This window comes from Drosophila erecta, unplaced genomic scaffold (genome assembly GCF_003286155.1).
Source record: "Drosophila erecta strain 14021-0224.00,06,07 unplaced genomic scaffold, DereRS2 tig00000055-arrow-pilon, whole genome shotgun sequence".
Taxonomy (NCBI): domain Eukaryota; kingdom Metazoa; phylum Arthropoda; class Insecta; order Diptera; family Drosophilidae; genus Drosophila; species Drosophila erecta.
The window spans coordinates 8,754,945-8,778,319 of NW_020825200.1; the positions used below are offsets into that span (position 1 = coordinate 8,754,945).

Genomic DNA, 23,375 nt, shown 5'->3' on the forward strand with positions numbered 1-23,375 from the left:
CTATCTGAAATCTATCAAATGTGTATTAAAAGTTCATTGAAAAGAGATGTCTCCTGACTGCATGCAATGCATTCAAATCCTACTGGGTGCATCCATCTCCATCTGTTTCAGTTCCATAAGCTGAGTAAGAGGTACCTAATAGTCGCGACACTCGACTACATTGACAGGTCTTTTAACTCTAACACCAAGTTAGAAGAACATGATTTGCATGTAGTTTGTACACAGTCTAAAAATACAGTAAATTACAACAATTATAATCAATTTACGAAAAAAAATAATATAAATCCACTTTTAACATTTAACACTTTTTAAACTGTCACAATTCCCGGAAATTAAAATCAAATTTCTGATTCATTCCGTAAATGGATAAAAATTCTTATCAATGATTTTACGTCATGAATCCATATCCATGAACACGCTTACGTAGAGTACTTTGTGCAGATACAGTCAATAGATAACGCCAATGGAAAGTCTTTTGACTTTCAAACTTATTCTTAGTGTCATTTCAATTTCACCTGAATTAGGTACAAGATATATTCATACATAGATTCCATTAATCAGCATAAATTGTAACTCTTATCTGGATACTTTGACCCACAAGGTATGGTTTATGGGCTATGTAACGAAATATGCTTACATTATTTAAAAACATAAATATGTTGTGTAAAAATATGCTTAATAATATGATTTGTATTCAAACACCGTGAGAAAATGTGTTGGAATAGAAGTTTGATTGCATTCAGCGCATTGGGTTTTTTTTCAGTTGCTTTAATTTCGAGAATTAGCGCATTCGCAACTCCGGCCACACTGCACGTCACGGCAACGGCAATCCTAGAACTATCTGCCACATCAGATTTTTCAAACTTTGTGTACTATTTCTCAAAAGAAAACGATGTCATAGCAAATTAAGAGTAAATTGTAAAATCAACATCGAAAGTGTCGCCGCCTGCATGTAGAAGTGGCCCCGGGAAAGACCTCGTCGCTTCACAAACGCCGCAGCATCCGAAAAACTGTTCTCGAACCAAGTGTGACGACTGCAAAGATACATATAACACTTGTAGAACGCCCACACTTGTGAAAGAAGAATAGTAGATTGCAGCGAAGACGTGTCTTTTAGATAAGAGTTAAGACGAGGTCAAGAAATGGCTCAGGCTAGCGGGAACTTATCCGGCAATATGCATCAGCCACCACCCTCAGGAGGCAGGTTCCCCGTGGACCTTCAAAGGTGAGTGACCCGTAACAAGGAGGCTATAGGTACTAATTACTCTTAAACAACGCAGTCTGCCGTCGCTATCCAATCTTCCGTCACCGCTGCAGATCTTCCAAATGGTCCGGAACTCCCTGCGACCCTGGGTAGTCTTCTTCAACATCAACAACTTCAAAACGGCCGTCAGCATGCAGCGGCTGAATAGCCGGGTTATTCGGAATCTCTCCTACTTTCAGGCCAACTACGTTTTCATCTTTTTTGTACTGATGATCTACTGCCTGTGAGTGATTATAAATGCCTTATTGCACAGCCTATTTAATAGTTACAATCACCAGCATCACGGCTCCCTGCATTCTGCTGGTCATCCTGGCTGCCGCTTTTGGCTGCCACAAGTTGCGCGTGCGCAACAGCAACATCACCATCGTGGGACAACAACTGACGCCCAGCCAGCAGATAATCGCACTCAATCTGGCGACGGCACCAGTGCTTTTCCTGGTGGGCGCGGGAGCGGTTTTGTTTTGGACACTGGGTGCTTCATGCTTCGTAATCGCGATGCATGCTATATTCTACAACATCGATGCTATTGTAACGGAGGAGAATGAAGGCTTCCTTGCCCAGGTTGTCTGACCGCCAGCCAGAAGCTAAAGCCTAGGTCTTCTGGGATAGGGACAGCCTGGGAAGAGGTAGGGGGTTTATATTCGCCACAATGGGGCCTTATTAGTCGACACAATATGTTGTACACCTATTTATAAAGAAATCTAGTTAAGCCGCAGACTTTAAATAATCAAAATACGCACTATGACAGATTCATACGACTATATTCGTTTTGGCAAATTAATCGCAAGATATAAGGCGCATTCGCGGAGAACTTCGATTCAATTGGTAGAAAATTAAATGTAAACAAATTTGTTGACCTAAAGGATGAGGTCAAGTCACTAGACTCTGGTGGCACCTACTATATCTCAGATATTTTCGAGCTCATGGATCGTTGATTAAAACAGTAACATTTACAAACTGCATACATTTTAAAAATTTGTTCCTTTAAATAACGAATTTAAATAATTTATAAATAGCCAAATAAATAATAAATAAAATGGAACTTAACGAGTAAGGTCGTTCGTCACAAAATGGGCTTTGGAATACTCGCATAGTTCTTCAAAAAAGTTCCATAAATAACATGTTTAAAATACTTTTACAAATGGCTTGACAACCTTAAATAAATAAAGTAAATACTCCCCGATCGGAATTCTCTGCGATATGCACCCCAAGGAAGGTAAATAAAGTCACCTAAAGTACACACATATAGCTCAAGTAAAACTAGGTCGGTATTTCAATGAGGTACAGGTAGTTAGAACTAGGAATGCTTTGTTAGCTGCGTAAGTCTTGGTCATTCGCCTAGGCGTACTGGGCACTCGCCAGTGTCTTCGTCTCCTGCTCTTCGTCGCTGGCCTGCTGGTCCAGCTTCTCGAATCCGTTGCGATCCCGGTCGAGAAGTCCGCCCAGCTTGAAGCCATCGCTTTTCTCCCACGCGTGACGACGACTGCGGGCTCCAAAAGGGAGGCAACCTGTGGGATATGTTGGTATAACTGATTAACAATTAACAAATGTATATGAGCAACAACACTGGAAATGCCATTCCCTTTACAGTTCATGCATAAATCTGCGATCTGACGTGCACTGAAACAAACCGAAAACGGAAACAGAATACACTTAAGGATAAACGTAAATTTTGTAGGTTGCTTATGTATTTTGTATAAAACTGTGTATATAATTCGAAACACTAAATGCGGTATAAATTTTAGTTACAAAAATGTTACCAAAAGGTACATGCTAACGAATACGAAATACGAATACAAAACCAAAAAAGCAAGAATAGTGAGATTCAAACGTGAGATTAAATGTAATCAAATTCGAACTTATAAGTACAGGATACTACATCAGTTAAGTGTGACAGCACAACACAGGACATTGAGTGAGGAGTTAGCACTGCCGATCAGCACAGACTCTGGTTGGAAGCAGTCAGCTTTCGGTACACCAGGTCGCTGGGCGTGGCGGAGCTGTTCGCTTGGTTACCTCGTTTCCTTCGCTGTGCGAAGATCAAAGCCAAGGCAAAGGTAGAGCCGGCGAAAAGGAGCATGAGCGAAGCCACCAGGATGGCTTTGCCACTGGGGTGGTGCACAGCCTCTGGAGTAGCCTGGTCTATTTCCACAGCTCGGCTAATAGCGCTGTTGCTAGAGTCCTTGGTGGCCGACAAGGACATTGGTTTGGCGAGCGATCGGTGCACGAACTTGTGGATGCGCATAGGATTCAGCTCGGCCACGTAGATCTCATTGCCGTCAACTGTAACGGCCACGTCGTGCGGGTTCTGGAACTCCAGGTTATTGGGACCGAACTTAGACACCAGTTGCTTGCTGCGCATGCTTAGCACGAAGCCGTGCACCTCGTTATAGTGCTCAGGATTTATACCTAACTCGGCGATGGGTCCGTTGACAATGACCAGCTGCCCACCTGTGGCGGAAAATGAATTCATTTAGGGGTATGATTTGTACAAGAGATGCTCTGTTATAATGGTGTGAATAGTGAAATGACTCCTCATGAACACCGATATCAGAAGAAGATTTATCCACTCACCCGCGGCCGGGGTGTAGGCCATGCTAAAGATGCGGTCCCCTATCAGCTGGTTGTGGTACTGTGAGTGAAACGTGCCATTGTTCGAGGAGAAGCATTGTACCCGCCCATTCTCCCTGTCAGCTGCGCAGAGTAGCTGCAGCTCCGGGACAAGAGTCAGTGCGTGGGGGATTGCGAAGAAGTTCTTGGGCGCCACATCATAGGATATGCCAGAAAAGCTGTTCCGTCCCCAGGAGAGGATGAGTTCGCCTTTTCGTGAGTACTTAAGGATTCGGGCATTGCAGTATCCATCCGCCACAAAGAAGTCCCCGTTATCCAACACCGCCACCGAGGTGGGCTTGCAGAATTTTCGTCCGGAGCCGGGCTGGAAGGCATCGCCCAGAGTAAGCACTGGTTTTCCATCGCCTCCACGAGGCTGAAATTTGAAAACCTGGTGCATGGCTACGTCTGTTAACCAAACATTGTCTTCCGGATCCACGGTTAGCCCATGTGGCATGTAAAAACTGTGGGTGAGATGGTATTCAATTAGGGAAAACAAACGTATTAGGCAAGTCATCAAAAGTCCATTACTATTCTAGTGAGTACTTAAAGGAAATATGCCTTCGAATTCTGACAACCGAAATAAAATCTTACAAAATACTTTTGACTATGTATTAGAACTTTTGAACTTACAAATGCAAAATACTTTTACTACCAATTTAATTTAACTGCGCCAGATAATTATAACGAAAAGCACTGTACGTATTATACAAACACAAAACAACGCGACAATAAATTAGTACCAAGAACAATACAGAACGATATCCTCGACTATCAGTTATCCGTTGCTTAGGTAAAATGTTTATGGCATATTGGTCGGACAGACGGACAGATCGACTCGGAAATGCTTTCCTTTACAACCGTGCAAACTCATATTTGCAATCAAAAAAACACTATCCTAAGTTAGCCAAAGTACCGTGCAAGGGAGTTATAATTTCTTACAAGTTCTTGCCCCAGTCGTATTGCACTTTGCCTGTTGCGGGCTCAAGTGCCAGGACGGTGCTCTCTCTTATGGGCCCGCGGAACTTCTCCTGGAACTGGTTCCTGGTGTCGAAAGTGTTCTGTCCCCAGACGCGGTCCACGCGATGGAAGATTACCACGTTGCCGGCCTGGTCGAAACTTACGGCTGTCACTGCACCCAGTCTCACATTGTTTGCCGGCCAGGCGTTCTGGTAAACATAAGCTGGGGATGGAATTTCAGTGAATTACAGGGTATACGAACATGAAAAGATGCACACTCACTGTTGTTCAGCTTGGCCAGCCCAGTCTTGACGTTGAGAACAGTTTGCTTGGACGGCTGAGGCCAGTTGAGCTGCGTGGCACCCGATCCTGCTCCAGATCCTTTGAGAATTTGCTGCAGGCGTTCGTTGTTGTTACTGCTGTTGTCCACATTATGCAGATAACGCTGCGAACTTTGAGTCTGAAAAGCGGGAAATGAGATTAAGATTAGCGCGCCTAGGTGAAGCAAAACAATTGCCACGGAGCAAAGGCGCCCACGCACACTACTGCGAAATCGATATGCTAAACATCTGTGCACGCACTGCAAACATATGTTTGGAACATGGGTCTCGTAAACTCAACAACTGGGTAATGATTTCTTTATGGCTCGCGATTTACCTGCGCCACTGCTGGTCGGATAGAGAGTAGGAGGTGGAGGAGCAGGCAACAGATTGCCAAGGACTTGCTGCCCTGGCACTTTTCGCTGTCGGTGGAATGCATTGCTTTGGAGTCCCTTCGAATGTGCATATATAGCTGCCCGAATGCTGGCGGAGATCCAGTCCGGTGAAATTGTGCTCGTAAACAAACGTTTCGTTTCGTCTCGAAACTACAAATCTACTAATGACGCGGCCATCTTTGCTTGCTATTGAAATGTTATGTGTTCAGCGGCGCAGGTAGAATTTTTTTTCTAGGGGATCAATGTTATGCAGTTACAGTGTGCTGTAATGTGACCATATATGTGTGGGGAATACGCTTTTACAATCCCTCAATACAATATACATGCATATATACAATAGCAGAAGGTTAGATTGAAGTGTAAGCTGATGTTTCTTAGAACCGGATAAGCTGTTGTTTCTTAGAAAATGGATAACAGTTGAACTTTGGTTATTATAGTTTACATGTAAGGTGAACCCTCCTCTGTGTAACGTCCCTGATGAAACAGCTGTTGAAAAGGCGTTAGTACGATTTCGGGTCTCACTACAATGCTTTTGTTTACTTCCGTGTTTTGCTGAAAGCTGTTTAAAGATATCACTTGCAGAATGTCGCAAACAGATCTGACCAAAAGCATTGAGATAATAACCAAGACCGAGGAGTTGGCCGACAAAATTCTGGCCAACAAACAGGAACTGACGGTAATGGATAAACGCCGGCAGGAAACCCGGCAGGCAATGAGGCTGATGGAAAAGTCGGAGGACAAGAAAGTTTGGATCACGATTGGCAGTATGCTAGTCAAAATGGAGCGGGCAAAGGCATTGGACCTGCTCAAGAAAGGTAGGTAACTGCATCGTCCACTAGATGTGGTTACTAACTATGATTTCCGACAGATCAACAGCAAATAGAGCAGCAAATCAATCTGATATACTCAGATCAGAAAGTTCTGGTCAACAAACATCGCGATTTGGAGTTCAAATCGCCCTTCTCGGGTACACATCTTAAGCCCTTAGAAAAGAAGGAATTCGACGGTCTAAAAGCTAATCTCCCATTGCTGTGAAAATTTGTATTTAAGTATGTAAGACTTTCTGTCCTAAAACTTGTTTTAAATGAAAAATGAAAGCACAAGGTCCTAAAAAATGCACCATGATTGCGAGGCATTTGAATTAAACATTTTTATTGTGAATGTTGTTTATTTATTTAATACTTGTGACTCAAACATTAAAAGAATTCGTTGCATATCTTATAGAAATTGAGAGCAAAATTATACTAAATTCCGCTTAGTTACAGGAAAAGAACTAGTGAATTTGCCTGTATATTAAATTTAACATTTTAATTTTTTAAGCTGGCGCCAGTTAAGTATCGCCAAGAAATCAATCGATATATCGGCAAACTGTCATCACCAGGTGTGACCGTACTGCTCCTGCTCGCGAGTGTGACCCATCCGCTCAAAGCTCACGAAGCACATTTGTTGTAGCGCTCCGCCGTTGTTGACTTGTTTTGTCGTAGGCTCCAATTGGACCGATCTGATCAGACTTTGAATCGATCGCATTAATTTCGAAACAAAAACTCTTTATCGGGAACTAGCCGAATGCATAAGATCAGATCGAAAACACGCTGACAATATAATAATATAGCCTAAAAACCTGCGAAAACGTGAGCTCTTACGTCGGTCGCGTGAGTGTGTGTGTGTGGTGAGCTCCTCTCTCTCCCCCCACCCCTTCGCCCACGTTTCGCTCAGCGCGCAAAAGTAAATTTTAGTGCAAATAAATTGCTTTGCTTATCTCAAAGCGCGCGCTCGCATGATGAACGCAGCTGTGTGCGTGAGTGTGTTTGTGGGGAGTGAGTGTGCGAGTGTTGTTAATTAATTTACAAAAGTCGCTCCTGTTTGGCGAACAACAGAAAACAGCAGTAGCAAAAGAAGAGGCAGAGAGAAGTGCGAAAACGAAAGAAAAACAACAACGGACCTGCTAACGGCAGTTGCATGTGGGCCACTTCGCCCACCCAAGCCCCCACCCCATCCCTCGCTGGCGGAAAACGAAAGTTCTTTTACGTGTAACACAGCAAGACTCTCAGAAAGGAGGAGAGGGAGAGAGCGCAGAGCCCCACAAGCGAGAGCGCCAATGTAGGAGAGCGCCATTTGGCCTTGAACTTGCGGACGGTAAGTTGAATATAGCCTTTCTGTTTCTGTCACTCCTTCCACCACTTTGATTGCACTTCTTGTAACGTTGGGTCCAAAAGTCGATTGCAGTTTCATTAGCCAACTGAAGTCACCTAGAAAGCGCATCAGATATCGATTCTCTATATATCTACGATATCATAATCAATTTGAAATGTTTGACCTAACACCAACTTTAGAACCTCCTAGTCAGTAGGCTTGTGCTCAAAAAATGGTCAAGGGTATATCAACTAGAGAATGTTTCAACATGTTTCAATTTCTTATTGGATAAACTCTGATTAATGTTATAAAAGGTCAACTGTATTTGTTTTACCCTTTCATATCGATTTGATATAGAGCTCAAAACTCAAATTCCCAACTTAATAGCTTTGTTTTGCATATCAGATCAGCTTATCCACATGCAGTATATAATTAAGTGGTTGTTCCTCTCAACTTTCCACCTATTTTTCTCCCGCAATGAAGCGACAATTGACTAAAGAGAAGCTTAAGGAAAAAAATCAAGAGGCGGGCATTGCCTCCCCCACTTACACTGCGCGAAATGACATCAATTATTACCTCACATATATGCTTTGTAGTCGTCCGGGTGAGAAAAATGCCAACGAAATGCTGTTACAAAATCACAGCTCGGGTAACTGGGTTTTTTTTTTACGATAATTTATTGTAATTGTTTTATTTGCATGCTAAATGTTAAATGCAAAGTTTCCACAATGTCTGGAAAACTTTTGGTACAATAACTACTTTGCACGATAGAATCGTTTTAATTGTAATACGAATAAGTTGTTTTCTTTCTTTTGGTAAGAATTGAAATTAAGTTCGTTCACTTAAGTGACTTATTATATGTAAGTCATTTATTTTCACAAACATGTTAATCAAAAACCCGAAATGTTGCTCATTAGGGGAAAAAGGACCCTATATTCAGTACCTTGGGTATACAAAAAGTGATGAATGGAAAATTGTACCAAGATTTGTTCTATTGCATACATACAAATGTATGTTTATTAGAACTAAGATATGTGACGAGATACTAAATCCTAAAACGTGAGAGTAACGTAAGCGTTCACAGTTATTCACATTATTTCTTCGCTGTTCGCGCATGCAAGCATCGTGATAAACATTATTGAGCTATTGTCATTTCAGACGCCATAATATAATTGTTCAATAAGCTTACAAGCAGCGGCAGAACAAACCGAGAGCAAATAAATAAAACAAGTTTTCAAAGTACACGAAAAATTCAGAATGTCTGTTGCCGTCGTCAACTTCTAATACTCCATGTGTGTATGTATTTTATGTACCCCTGTATTTAAGCTTTAATATAATTTGTAAAAATATGCGAATTAATGTTGCGGTAGAAAGAAACAAGTTTCCAGCGATTTGTTAGAATTTGTTTGTGATTAGGAAGTGTGCGATTGACTAAGCCAAATGGAACGCAGCAGGTACCAGGGAAATGCACGTGTTATTGGCCAATTGATAAGGGTAAATTGGAAAACTGGCAACAATGTATCTAGGCAAATTTTCAAGTTAAGGATCTGCAGAAACTTCGTCTTGCAAGTCGTTGAGGAATTTTCGTTTCGCTTTTGTAAAATATTGCCGGCCAGGCCTGATTAATTATGGCTTGTCCGCTGTAGTTGTCGTTCAAAATGCTCAACTAGGCGTCGTCTATATAGATATATTGTGTCTGTGTGTATGTAATGGCACTAGTGTGTGTGAGCACTTAATGGGTGTGTGTGCGAGGGGCGTGCGTCCAGTTGAGTCCGGTTTCGTTTCGTTTGGCAGTTGCAAGTGCAGCACGGCGCTTAGGATACTCTATAGAAAAAGGTCTTAAGGTTGCAAAACATGAAATCATCATCATCATCTACCATATTAAAGAATACTTATACTATTATATTTATTCACGCAGTCTATGTCGCCTTATCTGAACCAACAACCCATATCATAGTAGCCTATTTCAACCCCCTTATAGTCTTAAATCATTGAAGAAAAATAAGTTAAAAAGCCGTTTTAAAGGAAGAAATAAATCATTGAGGTGCCAAATCAATAATCCTTTTTTAATGAATGTAGTAATATAGTTCATAGAAATTGTATTAGGCATTCTGAAAATAGAGGGTATTGCTTGCCTCGTGCATCCCAAACAAGCTTTTTCTGGTTCCGCGTTGGTTTTGATATTGCATTTTTGAAATTTCAGGCACGTTGCAGGTACATAACTACTACAATGGAGGCAGTTGTTGTTGTTCAACTTGCTCAAGTTGTTCTGCATTTTCCTTTACTTTTTGCTTGTAGCGAGTCCAGTTGCTTGCCATTTACCATCGAGCGGTCAGAATTTTCCGTTCACATGTTTTGCAATCTCCTGCTTTCTATTCTCTGTTTGCGACTTCGATTGTTAAATAATTCCAAATGAATTTGCCTCAAATCAGACAGCTGATTTGGCAGCTGACTGTGATGAAAGAGAAAGAGAGAGAGGAAAACAAACATACGGAATTTGTTTTTTATAACGGGGGAGGGTGGTGAAAGGTTGCAAAGGGGGGTTTGTGGGCGGCAGTTCTATCAATTTGTGCGCCGCACTTTACACATGCGTCACACACACACAATCAGGCAATTTTCGAGAAATTCAATAATAAAACGCAGAATATGATAATCAGCTTGTAAAGAGGAAAACAAACTCACCACTGGCTGTTTATCAAAGAGACATAGAGAGAGAGAGCGCCACACAGACACAAAAAAACGAATTGAGTAAGGAGCTACTTAACGCTCCCCGCCACCCATCGCCCCCCACCGCTTCTCACCAGCCCACTCACAGCTGAGCCACTTGTTGATGAGAGAGCAAGAGAGATACCGCTCTCGCGCGTGGCGAAACTCACCACTTTCGGGGCATCGATTGCGGTGGCCTCTCTCCCTGCCGCCCTTTTTGCCCCAGCGAGAGAGAGAGAGAGAAGGCTCCTTTTGCTGGGGTCTCGCTCTCTTTCTCCTGCTCTCATTGTGTAAAACTTATCAAGGTCGTTGGTTGGCTTGGCGTCGCCGCTTTTTTCTTCGCTGCTGTAAGCGGGTTTTTCTACTTGTCCGCCCTTCCCTTCGCCACCCCTTTTGCAGGTTGGCCATCATCCTTTGGCAAAAATTCTTTCGCTTTTATGTTATTGGGTTTCTCCTGCTTTTTGCTGTTTCGCATGCCTTTGGCTTGTTATTCGTTATTGTGCTTGTTGTTGGCCCTCTGCTTCCCATTTGTGTGCACTCGAAAAAATAGTCCTCTTAGCTCTTAACAGAAATGCTATTTCGGTTCAAGAGCATTAATTGTAATTTCATTTTCCATTGCATATATGAACGCATATACATCATGAATGTACTTAACATGTATACATAATGTACCAATCGCTGAATTTGATAACCTTCTATAAATGTGTATGTTGCCTGTCTAAGTGTCTCACTCCTCGCCCCGTCAACTCACCCTTGGTCAACGCCCACCGTGGGCATTTCAGTTGTTGTTGCTCCCGCTGTTTAATTTACATCGTTTACCTTGCCGAAGTCCTCGTATTGCGCGTGTCCCTGATCCTGGGTTTTCCCAACTCCTGAAGGAGTCACCTTTACCTTCGCCCAACGCGTATTTTCTGCAAACGAAAATGAATGCAAACAGCATGAAATGCTAGTGGAAGTTAACTAAATTGTTTGAAATTATGCTGGCTAAAAGTTGTCAGGGAATTGCAGCAGAAACTGCTCTTTGTTTCTGTTTCGTCACGAGCTCATTAAATGTGTCTATAAGCCTGTACCATGAAAATTATTTGGGCCAGTTGGCCCTTTTAAATGCTAGGAATATTCCTTGGAATTTTCAGCTAATTAGCTTACTGAAGTAGCTAAATAATTGAGTAGCTTAAAAGTGATAGATAAATTGCAATGTAAGGTGGGTATCTGTATTTTTTTTTCAATATTTTCTTTTCTCTAGCAGTAAATACTTACTGTCTTTTTGACTCAAAAGGCTCCCTCCTTAAAAATAAAAAAGTATCGTGGACTACCTCGACTTCAAATATGTGTGGACATGATAGGCCAGTAGGGATCCCCCCTCGGAATTCCTCAAGCCCCTAGATAGAAGAATACCAGTTTTCCTGTGCCCCAAACTCGTCACTGTTTAGCTCGTAACTGGTGCAGTAGCTGGATTGCGATTTGCGAGATAACCAGATTGAAGGAGAAGATTGCACCATGGTGCGTATACGTTATGTGTCGCACTTGAACCTTCATTTACTCCGGTTTCCATTCCATCGACACTCCACTGTGCCACAGGTTAGCGCGCTTTAATGCCGCCATCTATTTTTAGCCATTTCTAATGAGACGTTGCTATTTTTAGGCCAGGTGCTCGTGTTTGAGCTTTCGCACTGCCGTTTTGCGATTTTGGTTTCGTTTTCCACTGCAGAAGTTTATTGTGTTGGGATTGGCACACACACTGCTGGATGGATGGATGGAAGGAAGGATGGATGGACGGTTGGAAGTGGCCACTTGATTGCCGATCTTTGGCCGTGTTTGGCTTGTCTCGCTTTTTGCCTCTCTGCTTCTACTGTTTTTTTTTGCCAGATCATTATCATCGTCGCTGGGCATTGCAGTTTCGTTTCAGATTGTGGGTTGAGGGGGAGGAAATTGTTTTTGGCTAGCGCTAGTAATTGTCTTTTGATGGCATTGATCACTTGTGCCCAGCTAGTTGAACGGGTTTTTTATGGCTCAAATGGGAGTAGGGTATTACATGTTGCTACTATAAGTTGAGCCGCAGACATCTACAATAAATATCATAATATGTTACATTACACGGCTTGTTAAATCAGCTAATCGCTGATTAAGTTATTATCTTTTTATTAATATTCAATTTGGCAACATTAAATGACCCTTCCTAATGAAGTCCATTCAATTTAAAATATATTTAAAGGTAGCAAATTCGAGGAACTTGTTGTATATTTTAAGCCAGGGCATTCGGCAGTTCAAAGACTCAAAATGTGGTACTTGAAAATAGCCAAAAAAGAAAAGGTCCAAAAGGCGAAAAAAACAAACTCGAAAAAATACTTGATTTGTTCCACTTGTGGCGTGGAGTGCCAAAAATCGCCAACATCATAATGTTTGATGACTGTGAAAGTTTCCAAATGGTTCATTAAGCCGCTTAAATACACTCCGCACATTCAGCGTGTCCATCCATATGGTGTACAGGGTACAGTTTTGTCTCATTCATAGCGAACGATCATTAGAATCTGGGCAACGGGAAATGTTCATAGCTTAGACATTAGCCAGGGCCTACTTTAACTAATGGTGCAGGATGAACCACAAAATTGCTTGGAAATTAATGCGCTAAAGTCTTGAGTGCGGACATTGTGCCACTCTTGACCACCAACTGGTCAACCTTCAAATAGACATTTATAACTCTAATTTTAGACCGGATAAATATAGTGGGACAACTAGAGACCAAACAATGCTCAGACACACAATTCGATTCGAAGTGACCAATAGCCAAGAGAAGAAAGCCATGAAGCCTGTGGGTGAGCTAATGAATTATCCAAATTATAGGTCATCGATAAATGCTTGGGAGCCAACCAGATGGGTTTCTTCTTTTTTGGGGGAGGACTTTTGGGGAAAATCACCAATGATGACACTAACAATGAACTTTAGTCCTCCATTTGGTATCCTTCGCAAGAGTTGAATTGTTCTTTCCTATTAGTATTCATTCTGTTCGTAAGTGGTGCACGCAGAATCGATTTTATACAATAAAATTAATGACTTTAATAGGTTTATATGTTTATAAGTGTTTAACTCCAATTAGCGTTAAAGGAGCCAGGTAAAAAGACGGCTGGCTTATTGAAAATGTGCAGTTGCGTGTTGAGTTATAAACAAATTTACAAACAATTTCATGGGCTATAGAGATTATTGGGTTGAAATCTGAATTTATAGTCAATACGAAAATTGTGTAAATTAGTACATTAGAGTGGTACATTAGCAAGGTTTGACACGTGTTTATGCCGGTATATTAGTGTGCATTTTACCAAGTAGACAATTAATCTGTTTCAATCACAGCACTTTCTTTAAGCTGATAAGATTTTGACATAAAAAGTTTCCTTTTGCCGCATTTTTCTGTGATCAAACATCTTTGAAGTTAATGTGAGGCAAAGTTTTGCCGCAGACAGCCAATTCAATTGCTGCAAAAACAGAGGCAAACTTTTTAATCAGGCAAAGTTTAAGCGAATGCAAATGAGCAATAAAGTGACTTAATTTGTGTTGATGCGTAAAAAGCGAAAACATTTGTGTCTGGAATTTCTCGAGACCTTTAAAGGAACTGTGGAGGCACTCGATCAAATGAAAAAAACTACAACTCATCTCTGTACTTAAGCATTTCAGTTAATAAGTTTCTAGTGCGCTGCGAACACGATTGTTTGGCTATCCAAAAATTAAATAAATAAATATTTGTCTTGCCAAAACGTTCTCTCCCTCTCTCTTTCTCTCTCTCTCTCTCTCCCTTTCCATTCAATTTTTTCTTTGTTATGAATTTATAATCGAAAAAAGAATAAATAAATAAATAACAATGAAGCAGCTGAAGTATCACCTTGGGATCATTAGCAATTCGATGAGGTCGTAGAGACAGCCAGAGATGGAGATATAGGGGGTTGTTAAGAGGGGGTGGGCTGAATGGTGGGAGGTCGGTTTGCCACGTCATGGTCTTGTCTTCGCTGAAAATCTTTGGCAACTAACAAACGAACTAGACTCGACTTGATTTAATTGCTTTAATTGGGCTAACCATTATTAATGAATGGAAGGAATTCTCTTTTCGCAGCTATTATTTTGTTTGGCTAACGGTATATCCGTCTGGCAGATAATGGAGATAACATGGTTTTGCATGAGATAACTATATATAGTGCGACTATTTTGGAATTCAGAGATTGGGGCTAATCTCTAGTTAACTTTCCAGCTCGTCTCGTTTTTGTCCCCTGTCGTCTTGACGTCATTGGGGAGTTCTTCAGCTATTTGACAACCCTCCAAATTCGTCTGCTCTTGTCTGAAAAGCTCTCAAGTGGAGTCTACTGAACAGAGCAAACATTGCATAGTTGAAGTGCGGAAATTGAGTTTTTATTCTTTTTCTGGGAGATTTCCACGGTATTTATCTAATAGCTCGAATGAACTGATAAAATCACTATGAAGTAAGTTCCTAGCGATAACAGCTATCTAAAAGGCTCGTTAGGAAGTAAGAAATGAGCTAACAGCAGTGCAAGAAGACATAATAAAAGTATTAATAAATAACGCTAAGGATATTCAAACTTGAAAGCAAATTAAACTCAAAGATTTGGATAGCTGTACAAAGTACACAGTCTGTTTGATATGCCCCCAATACTTATAGTGGCATATTATCTGAAATATTTCAAATGACACATAGCTTCTAGCACAAAGAGTGGGGGAATAAGAAGAATTCTTTGCTTTGACAGCTTTTAGACTCTGACATTTTCTGACATTTTGTGCTCATCCTGTCCTCGGTGATTAAGGTGTCAATTGGGCACAAATAAAAGAATAAAAATCGAAAATGCCGAGCGAGAGAGGTACGGAAAACATATAGTAAGCACAGTTAATCTGACATCGGCATCATATAAGAAATGAGTTTTTAAACAACACGTCTTCGGAAGCAGCAGCAGCAGCAGCAGCAGCAGCAGCAGCAGCAGCGGCAGCAAGCGGAAAAAATACAAATAAGACATAATATAATAAGAATCTTAATCAAATACCGAAAAATGGTTACGCACAAGGCCCCGAAAAAGCGAATTGATAGATTTTCGATGCCGGAGGGAGGCGAAAAATATGAGGGGTTGGCATGATAAAGCAGCTAAGCAAATAAATCAATAATGAAAATATTAGAGGCGACAGGTTCACAAAGTGTTCCATATGATTTGTGGCCCCCTGGTGTTGTCTCTTTCTGCGGTCTTTTGGACAACAACAAATACATACATACACGTATATGTACAGACATACAATATACTATATAAAAAACAACAATAAAAACAAGGCACTGGGAATTATAGCTAAGCACAACAAATAGAAGACAACCGGTTCTCAAGAGATTTCACGCGTGAGTCGTTAAACGTCAATTAAAGCTTAATGCGATGTCCGAAAAATGAGCAGCAGAAAAATTGGGGGGGCTCAAGATTTTGTTTGTCCAACTTTTCGCTCGGCACGTGAAACTGAAAATTCGCCGAAAGTTGCGGGCTAGATCGGTGATCGGCGGTAATACGACAGCCCCCCTCTTTACCGCCCCACCCCCCTTCCTACCAGCGATCGTGCGTTTAACTGTTAACAAATCGTGCACACGCTGATGTCATATATGTACGTACCGCCATCGCTCCTCTCGCTCTCAGAGGCTATCTCGTTCTTATCGCTGGTGTGATGTCATTATGCAGCCAGCTCGGATGCACTGAGAATAATGATGCTCATCGATCTGGAATTTTTTCAAATTTTGTCATTCCAAATGTAGGATTTAAAGGATTTTATGATGAAGATCATTTCGTTATTTAGGACACAAATATTATAGTTATGTGATATTTCCCAGTGTGATTGTGATTATTATTGCAAAATTCGCGCTCTCTCTCTCTGGGGATCTCGCTGTTTCTATCTCAGTCCTCTGATTGCTCTCCGAGCTTATTCTAATTGGATTGTGTGCGGTTGAAACCGGGAATTGTTGACTCTTTGTCATGTTTGTTTATCACTTTTGTCGCTTGCTCTGCTTGCGTTACAGTGCAGCCTGACTGTGAGTGCCGATGGAGCAGTTTCCAGTTATATAGATGATTCTATCGAAATATTCCTGTGGCCCGCATCGCTTTTATGCAGCTCGTTCTAGATGTCCCACTGGCAATAGATGCTAATTTACAGTATTTGGAATTTACACGGGACATACGTAGGGAGTCTCCATCTCTTTTCGACATTGGGAAATGTGTGTAGCTATGTTTATTAAATGAGTTGTTGTTCGGTTGTTCATCCATTGTTTACACCCTTTGTTATTGACTTTAAATATTACGCATACGACGCGTGTGATAAAAAAAACAATCTGCCAGGTGGTGAAATGCAAACACGCGTTATTTAATCCTCAAGATCGTTATGTATCTAGAAATGATTTTTTTATTTATTTTACCTTATTTACTCTGTTTTTAAGCTAATAGAAGTAGAGATGTAAATGCGCTATCAGAATGAGGAGATATCCTTGTCAAAAGTACAGACTGTACGCAAAACTATTCGTTGGATTCTACATTAGAAACAAACAGCGCCTCAAGTGAATCAGCTTTTCCGCCACTTGTGGTTGTTCTTATCTAATTTTCCTCAGATTTTCCTGGCATTGCACAACTTGTTGTTGTGGAAGTTCATAAACTAATTAAACAGCAAGCTATGCGGGTTGAGTGAAAAAGAAAAGAGGCAATCGTTATTTGTTGTATCACCGAATTAGCTTAGTTTTCCTCGGTTTCCCGCCAATTTCCCTGGCATAATCGGCTCTTCCGCTACGAGGGGGAAAAACCTCGAAGAAGGTAATCAATTGTTTGTTTCAAAGGTTGTTTTGAATGTTATCCCCTGCATATTATCTGCAAATTAAACAATTTGTGACGTGCTGCCTTTAATTGCCGGGGCTTACCGTGTTCATTATTGTTGCTAGCATGTTCCACCACGCTTTCTCTTCCTCCGCTTCGCGTGGTTAAATCTTCAAGGTCGCCGGCTACAGTGGGTGCAGATTGCATTGAACTTGAACCGAGGGGTTGGTCGAGGGGCGGTTCGCTCACTGGCTGGCAACTGGGGGCGTGTTCTCTTTTTCTTGTCGCGGTGCGTGGCTACCTCACACAGATACACACACACACACTCACGCACACAGTCGACTAAACCAAGAACACCCACACTTTCACTCAAAAAGTGCATACATACAGGCGCCCGAGCTGAAATCTCTGTGTTTTGCACTCGACGCCTCTCGGCTATGCAATGAAATGTTCGTACCACCCACTTAACCTGCCACTTCGTTTGTGTGTCTGTGTGTTTGGGTGTATGGGTGTGTGTCTGGGTAATGCATAAATTAATTGAATATTCAAATATTGCACTTTTTGTAGCCGAACGACTGACGTCAGTTGTGGGAATTCATGGCGGAGGCGGGGTAAGCGGTTCAACTTTAAACTTTCCGTCTATATTTAGCATCTAAAATAAGAACAAACAGCGGAGAAAGTTTTTCTACAGCTCCTATAAATGTTTTCTTCTATTTTTCCACTTTCGGTGGCGTTTTAAAAGAGCCACCGCGAAAGTGTTGCCTACTTTATGGCGCTCACTTTGGGGTATTCTTGAGTTTAATGGCTGCATGCATTGTTGGCAGCCAAAGAGCGCGGATAGCTATCATAACACTTGATTCAACAAACCCGCAAACCGCAGTAGCAACAAAGGGAAAGCCGCAAGACAACCACAAATCCCATTTCCTGTGACATTTTCCCTGCGAACTGCAAGTGAAGTTCAAAAATGCAGCTGAAGCCGAAAGTCGAAGCTCATTACGAATGCAAAGCGCATTCCGCCTGCATTTGACGGCATTTACCAGGAGGTTAGAGCCTTCTTAAAGTTCCCTCACCCTCTTTACTTCGATGCCAGCGCCCTCGAATCGAGTAGTTTTAATGGATAACAATTCGTGAGGGGAATTAAGATGTTGAAGTCCACAGCTTACATTGTGTGTATTGCGATAGATAAACCAGATAAACTAAGATAGCTACTCCAACTAGTTAGCAGTCAAGCGGAGATATTCTTTATGTTACTATAGGCTTTGTATATATGTGTGGAAAATCTGCTAGAACATTTCCACTTCGTTAAGTTCCTGCACCTTGTTGACTACCTTCCAACTTTATTTATCAATTTGCAACTGACGCCGCACATCGAGAATGCAAAGCACAACAGCAAACTCAAAGTCAGATTTTGCCACCTGTCAGGGCCAGGGATTACCACGGTATATTCCTCCATCACAGTCCCAATCCCAATCCCAATCCCATTGCCAATCGCAATCCTAAATCCAATCCCATACCCATCTCCAAACCCACTCATATTCACATTCACTTGGGCAGCTCGTTTCAAGGACATTTCGTATGCGTCAAATGGCGTAACGTACAAAGCCCCCCTGCGGCCCTTTCCGTTCTAACTTGTTTGCATTTGAATGGGAAAAACTGGCCACAGCGAAAGTGAAGTTTTGCCGTCGAGTCACGACGTTTTGGCCATGGTCTATGACTATATTACCAGCGCTACCAACAACTGAACAGCACTGCATTTGCATTCAGATTTATTCTTTTCGCTCTTGTCTGACTGTCGCAGCGGAAATTCTGCAACCCTTTTCCTTTTTTTTTTCCGCCAATTGATTGACGCCGCACGCAGTTTGAATATTTGATGCCCTGGAAACGGCAAATAAATTGGTTTATCTAACCAAAACACACAAATGTTATACTTGTTTTAGCCATAAAAATAAATTGCTAATTTTTTTGTTCGTTTTTGCTTCTGCTGTGCTGTGCGATTTTCGCGCTTCAATTTTCAATCTTCCATCTTCATAAATGGGCAAATTCGAAGGGTGCCAAGCACCTGATGTTACTTCAGCATAGAATCGGGTTACCTATCGGATATATCTCACAATGTACTTGTATGTATGAGTAAGCAAATATGTTTCATTTTCACATTTTCTGTGCGGTTCTGACAGGCAATGTAAGTTATTGGTTTTTAATGCGCCTCTCGTGCGCAGAAAATGTGGAAAAGCGGCGCTGGAATTGTGAGTGTATGTGTTTCTGAAAGGCCCATCAATAACGATGTTGGGTCGAAGAGAGGTATCACTAGGCATATTATGCAAATATGCAAATTACATGTGAATTACCAAAACATATTCAATTATGTATTTCCAGTTTGATGTTAGCTTAAATATTCGTGTAATTTAAACTAGATTATTCCTACAATGTACAATGTACAGTGGAATTTAAAATTCTGTGATCAAAAATATTTGTAGTAATTCAGATTCGAAATTATTAACCATTTCCCTTGAATCGGCGGCCTCAATTCGGTTGGAAAAGGAAGCTGGGCCTTTGGTACTGCTCCTTACTTCACTAAATTCATTACGGCAAATGGGTGGAGTTGAGGGTTAAGGGGCGGGGCTTAACCCTTTGGGCCCGATATTGTTAATGCTGTCGCAAGCTTCCAGTTCAATAGGGCGCAAAGCGAACATTCTCTCCGTATTTAATCATTTAACGGCTCATTAATTCATCACTTTCAATCAAATTTTACGCTCATATACGTTTTTCCATAGCCGTAAACGCAGGTGAGTATCTGTGTGAGTTTTCCCTGTTTCGGTATTTGTGTGGATGTAAGTGCGACCAGGTATCGCTTCATTGGCCACAGTAACCCGCGATTAAATTGCTTTTTCCCACCGCACCCTCGCGGTTTCTGCAGCGCGAAACTCATTGAGTTTTCCTTTAATTCTTTAACTTTTGCAGTATATTATTTAACTTCGGCCCTTTCCCAAAAACCCATTGCATACTTAGGGGCGCACTTCCATTGACTGCATAACTTTGCTTCACTCGTTTATTGGCCACGTGACAAAATGGCTAAACAGTGACTTACACAAGCGTAGGAATTCGCAACCGGTGACGGTGAAGAAATTTCGGGGGAATCTGCGTGCGCTTTACAATTGTAAGATTTTATGCCAAGCCAAGCCGGTTGGTATTCAAAATTAGAGGAAGCCTTTTCGTACTAATAATAGTACTTGGCTAAAAGGATTTTCCGCCCGACAGTCAATGCGAAAATCGGACGTTTGGCATTCGTTATTTGCGGATTCTGCCAACTGAGCCAACACATTTCACTTGCTGCCTTCTGCTGTTTTAAAAATAACTCCTTGTTTTGTGGAATTCCATGGAAATCATGCACATCGGGAAATGTAAAAATATTGATGTTTTCAGTGCTAATTTTAACTGATACTCTGCGGCCGGCCATCGAGTGGGAAAATTAGCCCAGCCACCCCCAGAGAAACTAAACGCAACCAGTTAGGGATCCGCGGAGGATACTATATATAATACCCAGTCAATATTTTTGCGGTCCCTGTTGTGTACGGTATGTGGTGTATGTGGTGTGTGTGTGGGTAGTGCTGCCCCTTGGCATCTTGGCCCCTTGGCCGTGGTTATATAAATAAGTGAACATTTATTTAAAAATCATCATCATCGCACTTCCAATTCCAATGCAGCAGCCACGCCGCACAGGCGGCCCCACGAAAACAGATGCTCAGAGTTTCCTTTCTTTTAGTTGAAGGAGATCGCCGGTCAAAGCAACAACACAGCACGAAAGAACACTGAGCAGAAGTCGAAGGCGACCAAAATACGTGCACAATAACAAAGCAAATCAACAACGAGCAACAGCGAACCAAGCCCAAAAATAATACAATTCTAAAATATATCTCTCAGTGTGCGGCTGTGCGTCGCCGTGTGTGTGTTGTGTGGCTTTTCGATTTATTTCCGACCGATCACTCGGAATGAAGAGTTAAGAGCTTTATTAGTAATCCGCTCGTGCAGCCAAACGCGCGCGCCTTTTCGCCTTGTTCTGTAACTATCGGGTTGTCGATAACTCAGTTGAAACCAATAAAAAAAATAACCAAAAGTGCACCAAGTTAGCTAATGAAAGTTAATCAATGAAATAATTAAAAATAAGTGTTAGCTTTTGCTCTTTACAAATGCAAAAAGTGGGGTGCAAGGGAGGAATTTCAAATGTATTTTTGAAACATCGATATCAAGAAAAGAAAACAAGTAACTTGAAAATTTTGGGACTGGCAGCTAATTCTGGTTTGCGGGCATTAGATTAGCCGTGGTCAAAATCTTCTGGTCATATCATTTATGGAAATGATCAAAAAAGAGAATACGGACGAACAGGGGGACATGACCAGATCGAATGGCATAGTGCTTCTGACCTTCACCATACTATTTTATAGGGTCGGCTATCTTCTACCTGTTACGTACATACCTTTCAACGCATCTAGTATATCCTTTTGCTCTGCGAGCTATTTTAATTATAACAGAGCTACGTACTTTCACTGTGTCATAGTCCTCGCTGAATGATTGGTTCATACTCTATGGTACACTCCGTTTAAACGCTTTGCTCGCTTGTTGAATACATAATTGGCCGCTTAATACGATTTGGCCATAATCTGATTAGCTTCTTCATGGCAAAGCATAAAAAGGCAAACAAAGTTCTCCGTGCAGCAAAGCCTCTTGCCCAATTTGGCATCCATAAAGAGCCACCACAATCCGGCGGAAAAATCCTTTGTACACATACTCCCACAAAGCAAAGGAAACGCTCTCACAGTACTCAATCACTTCCGTGAAAACGCCATTAAAACGCTTGGAGAGCGCTTTGGCAACGCTTAGCTCGAAAGCTCATCAAAAAGAAATTCTGCTGGGGATGCGACGAGGTCGGGGATTCCCCAGAGGATGGGGCTTTGAGGCCAGTGAAAAGATGATGTCTGCGCCTTGTTGGCGGCATTATTACCTTATTTCGGGTTACCTCTAATTTTAAAATGGCTCAAACGCAAACAAACAAATACAATATGAACCGAACTGAACCGTACAGAACAGAACAAAACGGATCCGAGCAAAACGAAACGGAAAAGCAGCAGAAGAAACAAAAAGCGTTTTTTATAGAACATTTATTTATAATTATACATTCTCGGTGTATATGCGATTTTCTGCGCCAGTAAAGTGAAGTGTAGGAAATATACACACGTCTATACCTCCTCGCACATATAGATTCTTGTACAATATTTTCATTTCCAATCCTCAATCCGAATCAATCGGCTCGCCTCGCCTCGCTAGTGTCCGTGTCACATTGTATTATCGTTTCCATTCGTCGACAATCGAAATGCAATCGATCAACGGACGTGAGTGAAGCGGTGCCAATTAAGTTTTATTTCGTTCAGTAAAGTGCAGTTTCGCTGTCATAAGTCGTGAAATTTCCCAAAATAAAGTGAAAACATCTGTTTGCGAAGAAAGAAAAAGAGTAATAAATAAAGAATCGGGAGAATTCCAAATGTTGAGTGAAGCCAGCAACATGTTGCCAGCAAGTAATGTGCCAATTCGCCGCCAGAGGTCGTTCTGTAATATTCCGCCCGAGAGATGGCGACAGTCCCACGATCGGCTACAGTTTTACCAAGTGCCCACCAGATGGCGCCAACAGTGCCATCTGAAAATGTAAGCAAAAAGTAAAAATGTCTTAAAGTTAAAAGTGGAGCAATGAAAACCCCTCGAGACTTTTCCCCGAAAGCAGCTTAGCATGAAAAGCTTATCAACTAATACCTCTGCTCTGGGCTAGCATCGTGACTAGCAAAACAAGGGGAAAGCTGAGGTCGGATTTGAGGTTAACTGCGGGCTGAGGCTGTCAATCACTTCAGAGGGCGAGAGCAGAGCTCTTGAGCCGTTTCCGTTTCCGCCGGGAAATTTAATATGCCATCTCGTGCACGGCTTCCTCCCAATTTCCATAGTCTGCATTATCTGGTCCTGCCACTTTTGCACTATATGTTTCTATGTCTACAAATATTTACTGTTCCCCTTTCTCGTGATTTCCCGTTACACCTTTTTGCTTTGTGCAAATTATTATACCCGTTACTTGTAGAGTAAATGCGTATACTAGATTTGTTGAAAAGTATGTAACTGGCAGAAGAAA

General features: G+C 41.6%; 4 protein-coding genes across 12 annotated transcripts in view; 3 read left to right on the top strand and 1 right to left on the bottom strand.

Annotated features, from left to right (window-relative positions):
• Positions 1–767: 767 nt before the first annotated feature.
• On the top strand, positions 768–2,102 carry LOC6541688 (prenylated Rab acceptor protein 1). The gene is made up of 3 exons (XM_001969085.3): positions 768–1,225; positions 1,281–1,487; positions 1,543–2,102. Exons 1-3 carry the CDS (start codon positions 1,143–1,145, stop codon positions 1,832–1,834), a joined length of 582 nt encoding a protein of 193 aa, XP_001969121.1. The 5' UTR covers positions 768–1,142; the 3' UTR covers positions 1,835–2,102.
• LOC6541448 (peptidyl-alpha-hydroxyglycine alpha-amidating lyase 1) lies at positions 2,009–5,824 on the bottom strand. 2 transcript variants are annotated; one of them, XM_001969086.3, is made up of 6 exons: positions 5,492–5,824; positions 5,117–5,294; positions 4,817–5,057; positions 3,839–4,338; positions 3,281–3,715; positions 2,009–2,772 (listed from the first exon to the last, which is right to left on the bottom strand). In XM_001969086.3, the coding sequence occupies exons 1-6, from the start codon at positions 5,618–5,620 to the stop codon at positions 2,603–2,605; spliced, it is 1,653 nt and encodes a 550-aa protein (XP_001969122.2). In that variant the 5' UTR covers positions 5,621–5,824; the 3' UTR covers positions 2,009–2,602. The 2 variants fall into 2 exon arrangements, with proteins under 2 accessions (XP_001969122.2, XP_015015037.1); XM_015159551.2 differs by having other exon boundaries at positions 3,212–3,715.
• Positions 5,825–6,078: 254 nt separating this feature from the next.
• LOC6541713 lies at positions 6,079–6,710 on the top strand. Its single transcript, XM_001969087.3, has 2 exons — positions 6,079–6,364; positions 6,418–6,710. Exons 1-2 carry the CDS (start codon positions 6,133–6,135, stop codon positions 6,582–6,584), a joined length of 399 nt encoding a protein of 132 aa, XP_001969123.1. The 5' UTR covers positions 6,079–6,132; the 3' UTR covers positions 6,585–6,710.
• Positions 6,711–6,928: 218 nt separating this feature from the next.
• Positions 6,929–23,375, top strand: part of LOC6541282 (myocyte-specific enhancer factor 2) — a 42,813-nt gene continuing 26,366 nt past the window's right edge. For all 8 annotated transcript variants that reach the window (XM_026979719.1, XM_026979720.1, XM_026979722.1 and 5 more), the window contains exon 1: positions 6,929–7,685. The gene's annotated coding sequence lies outside the window, so the exon portion shown is untranslated. The remainder of the gene's footprint in view (positions 7,686–23,375) is intronic.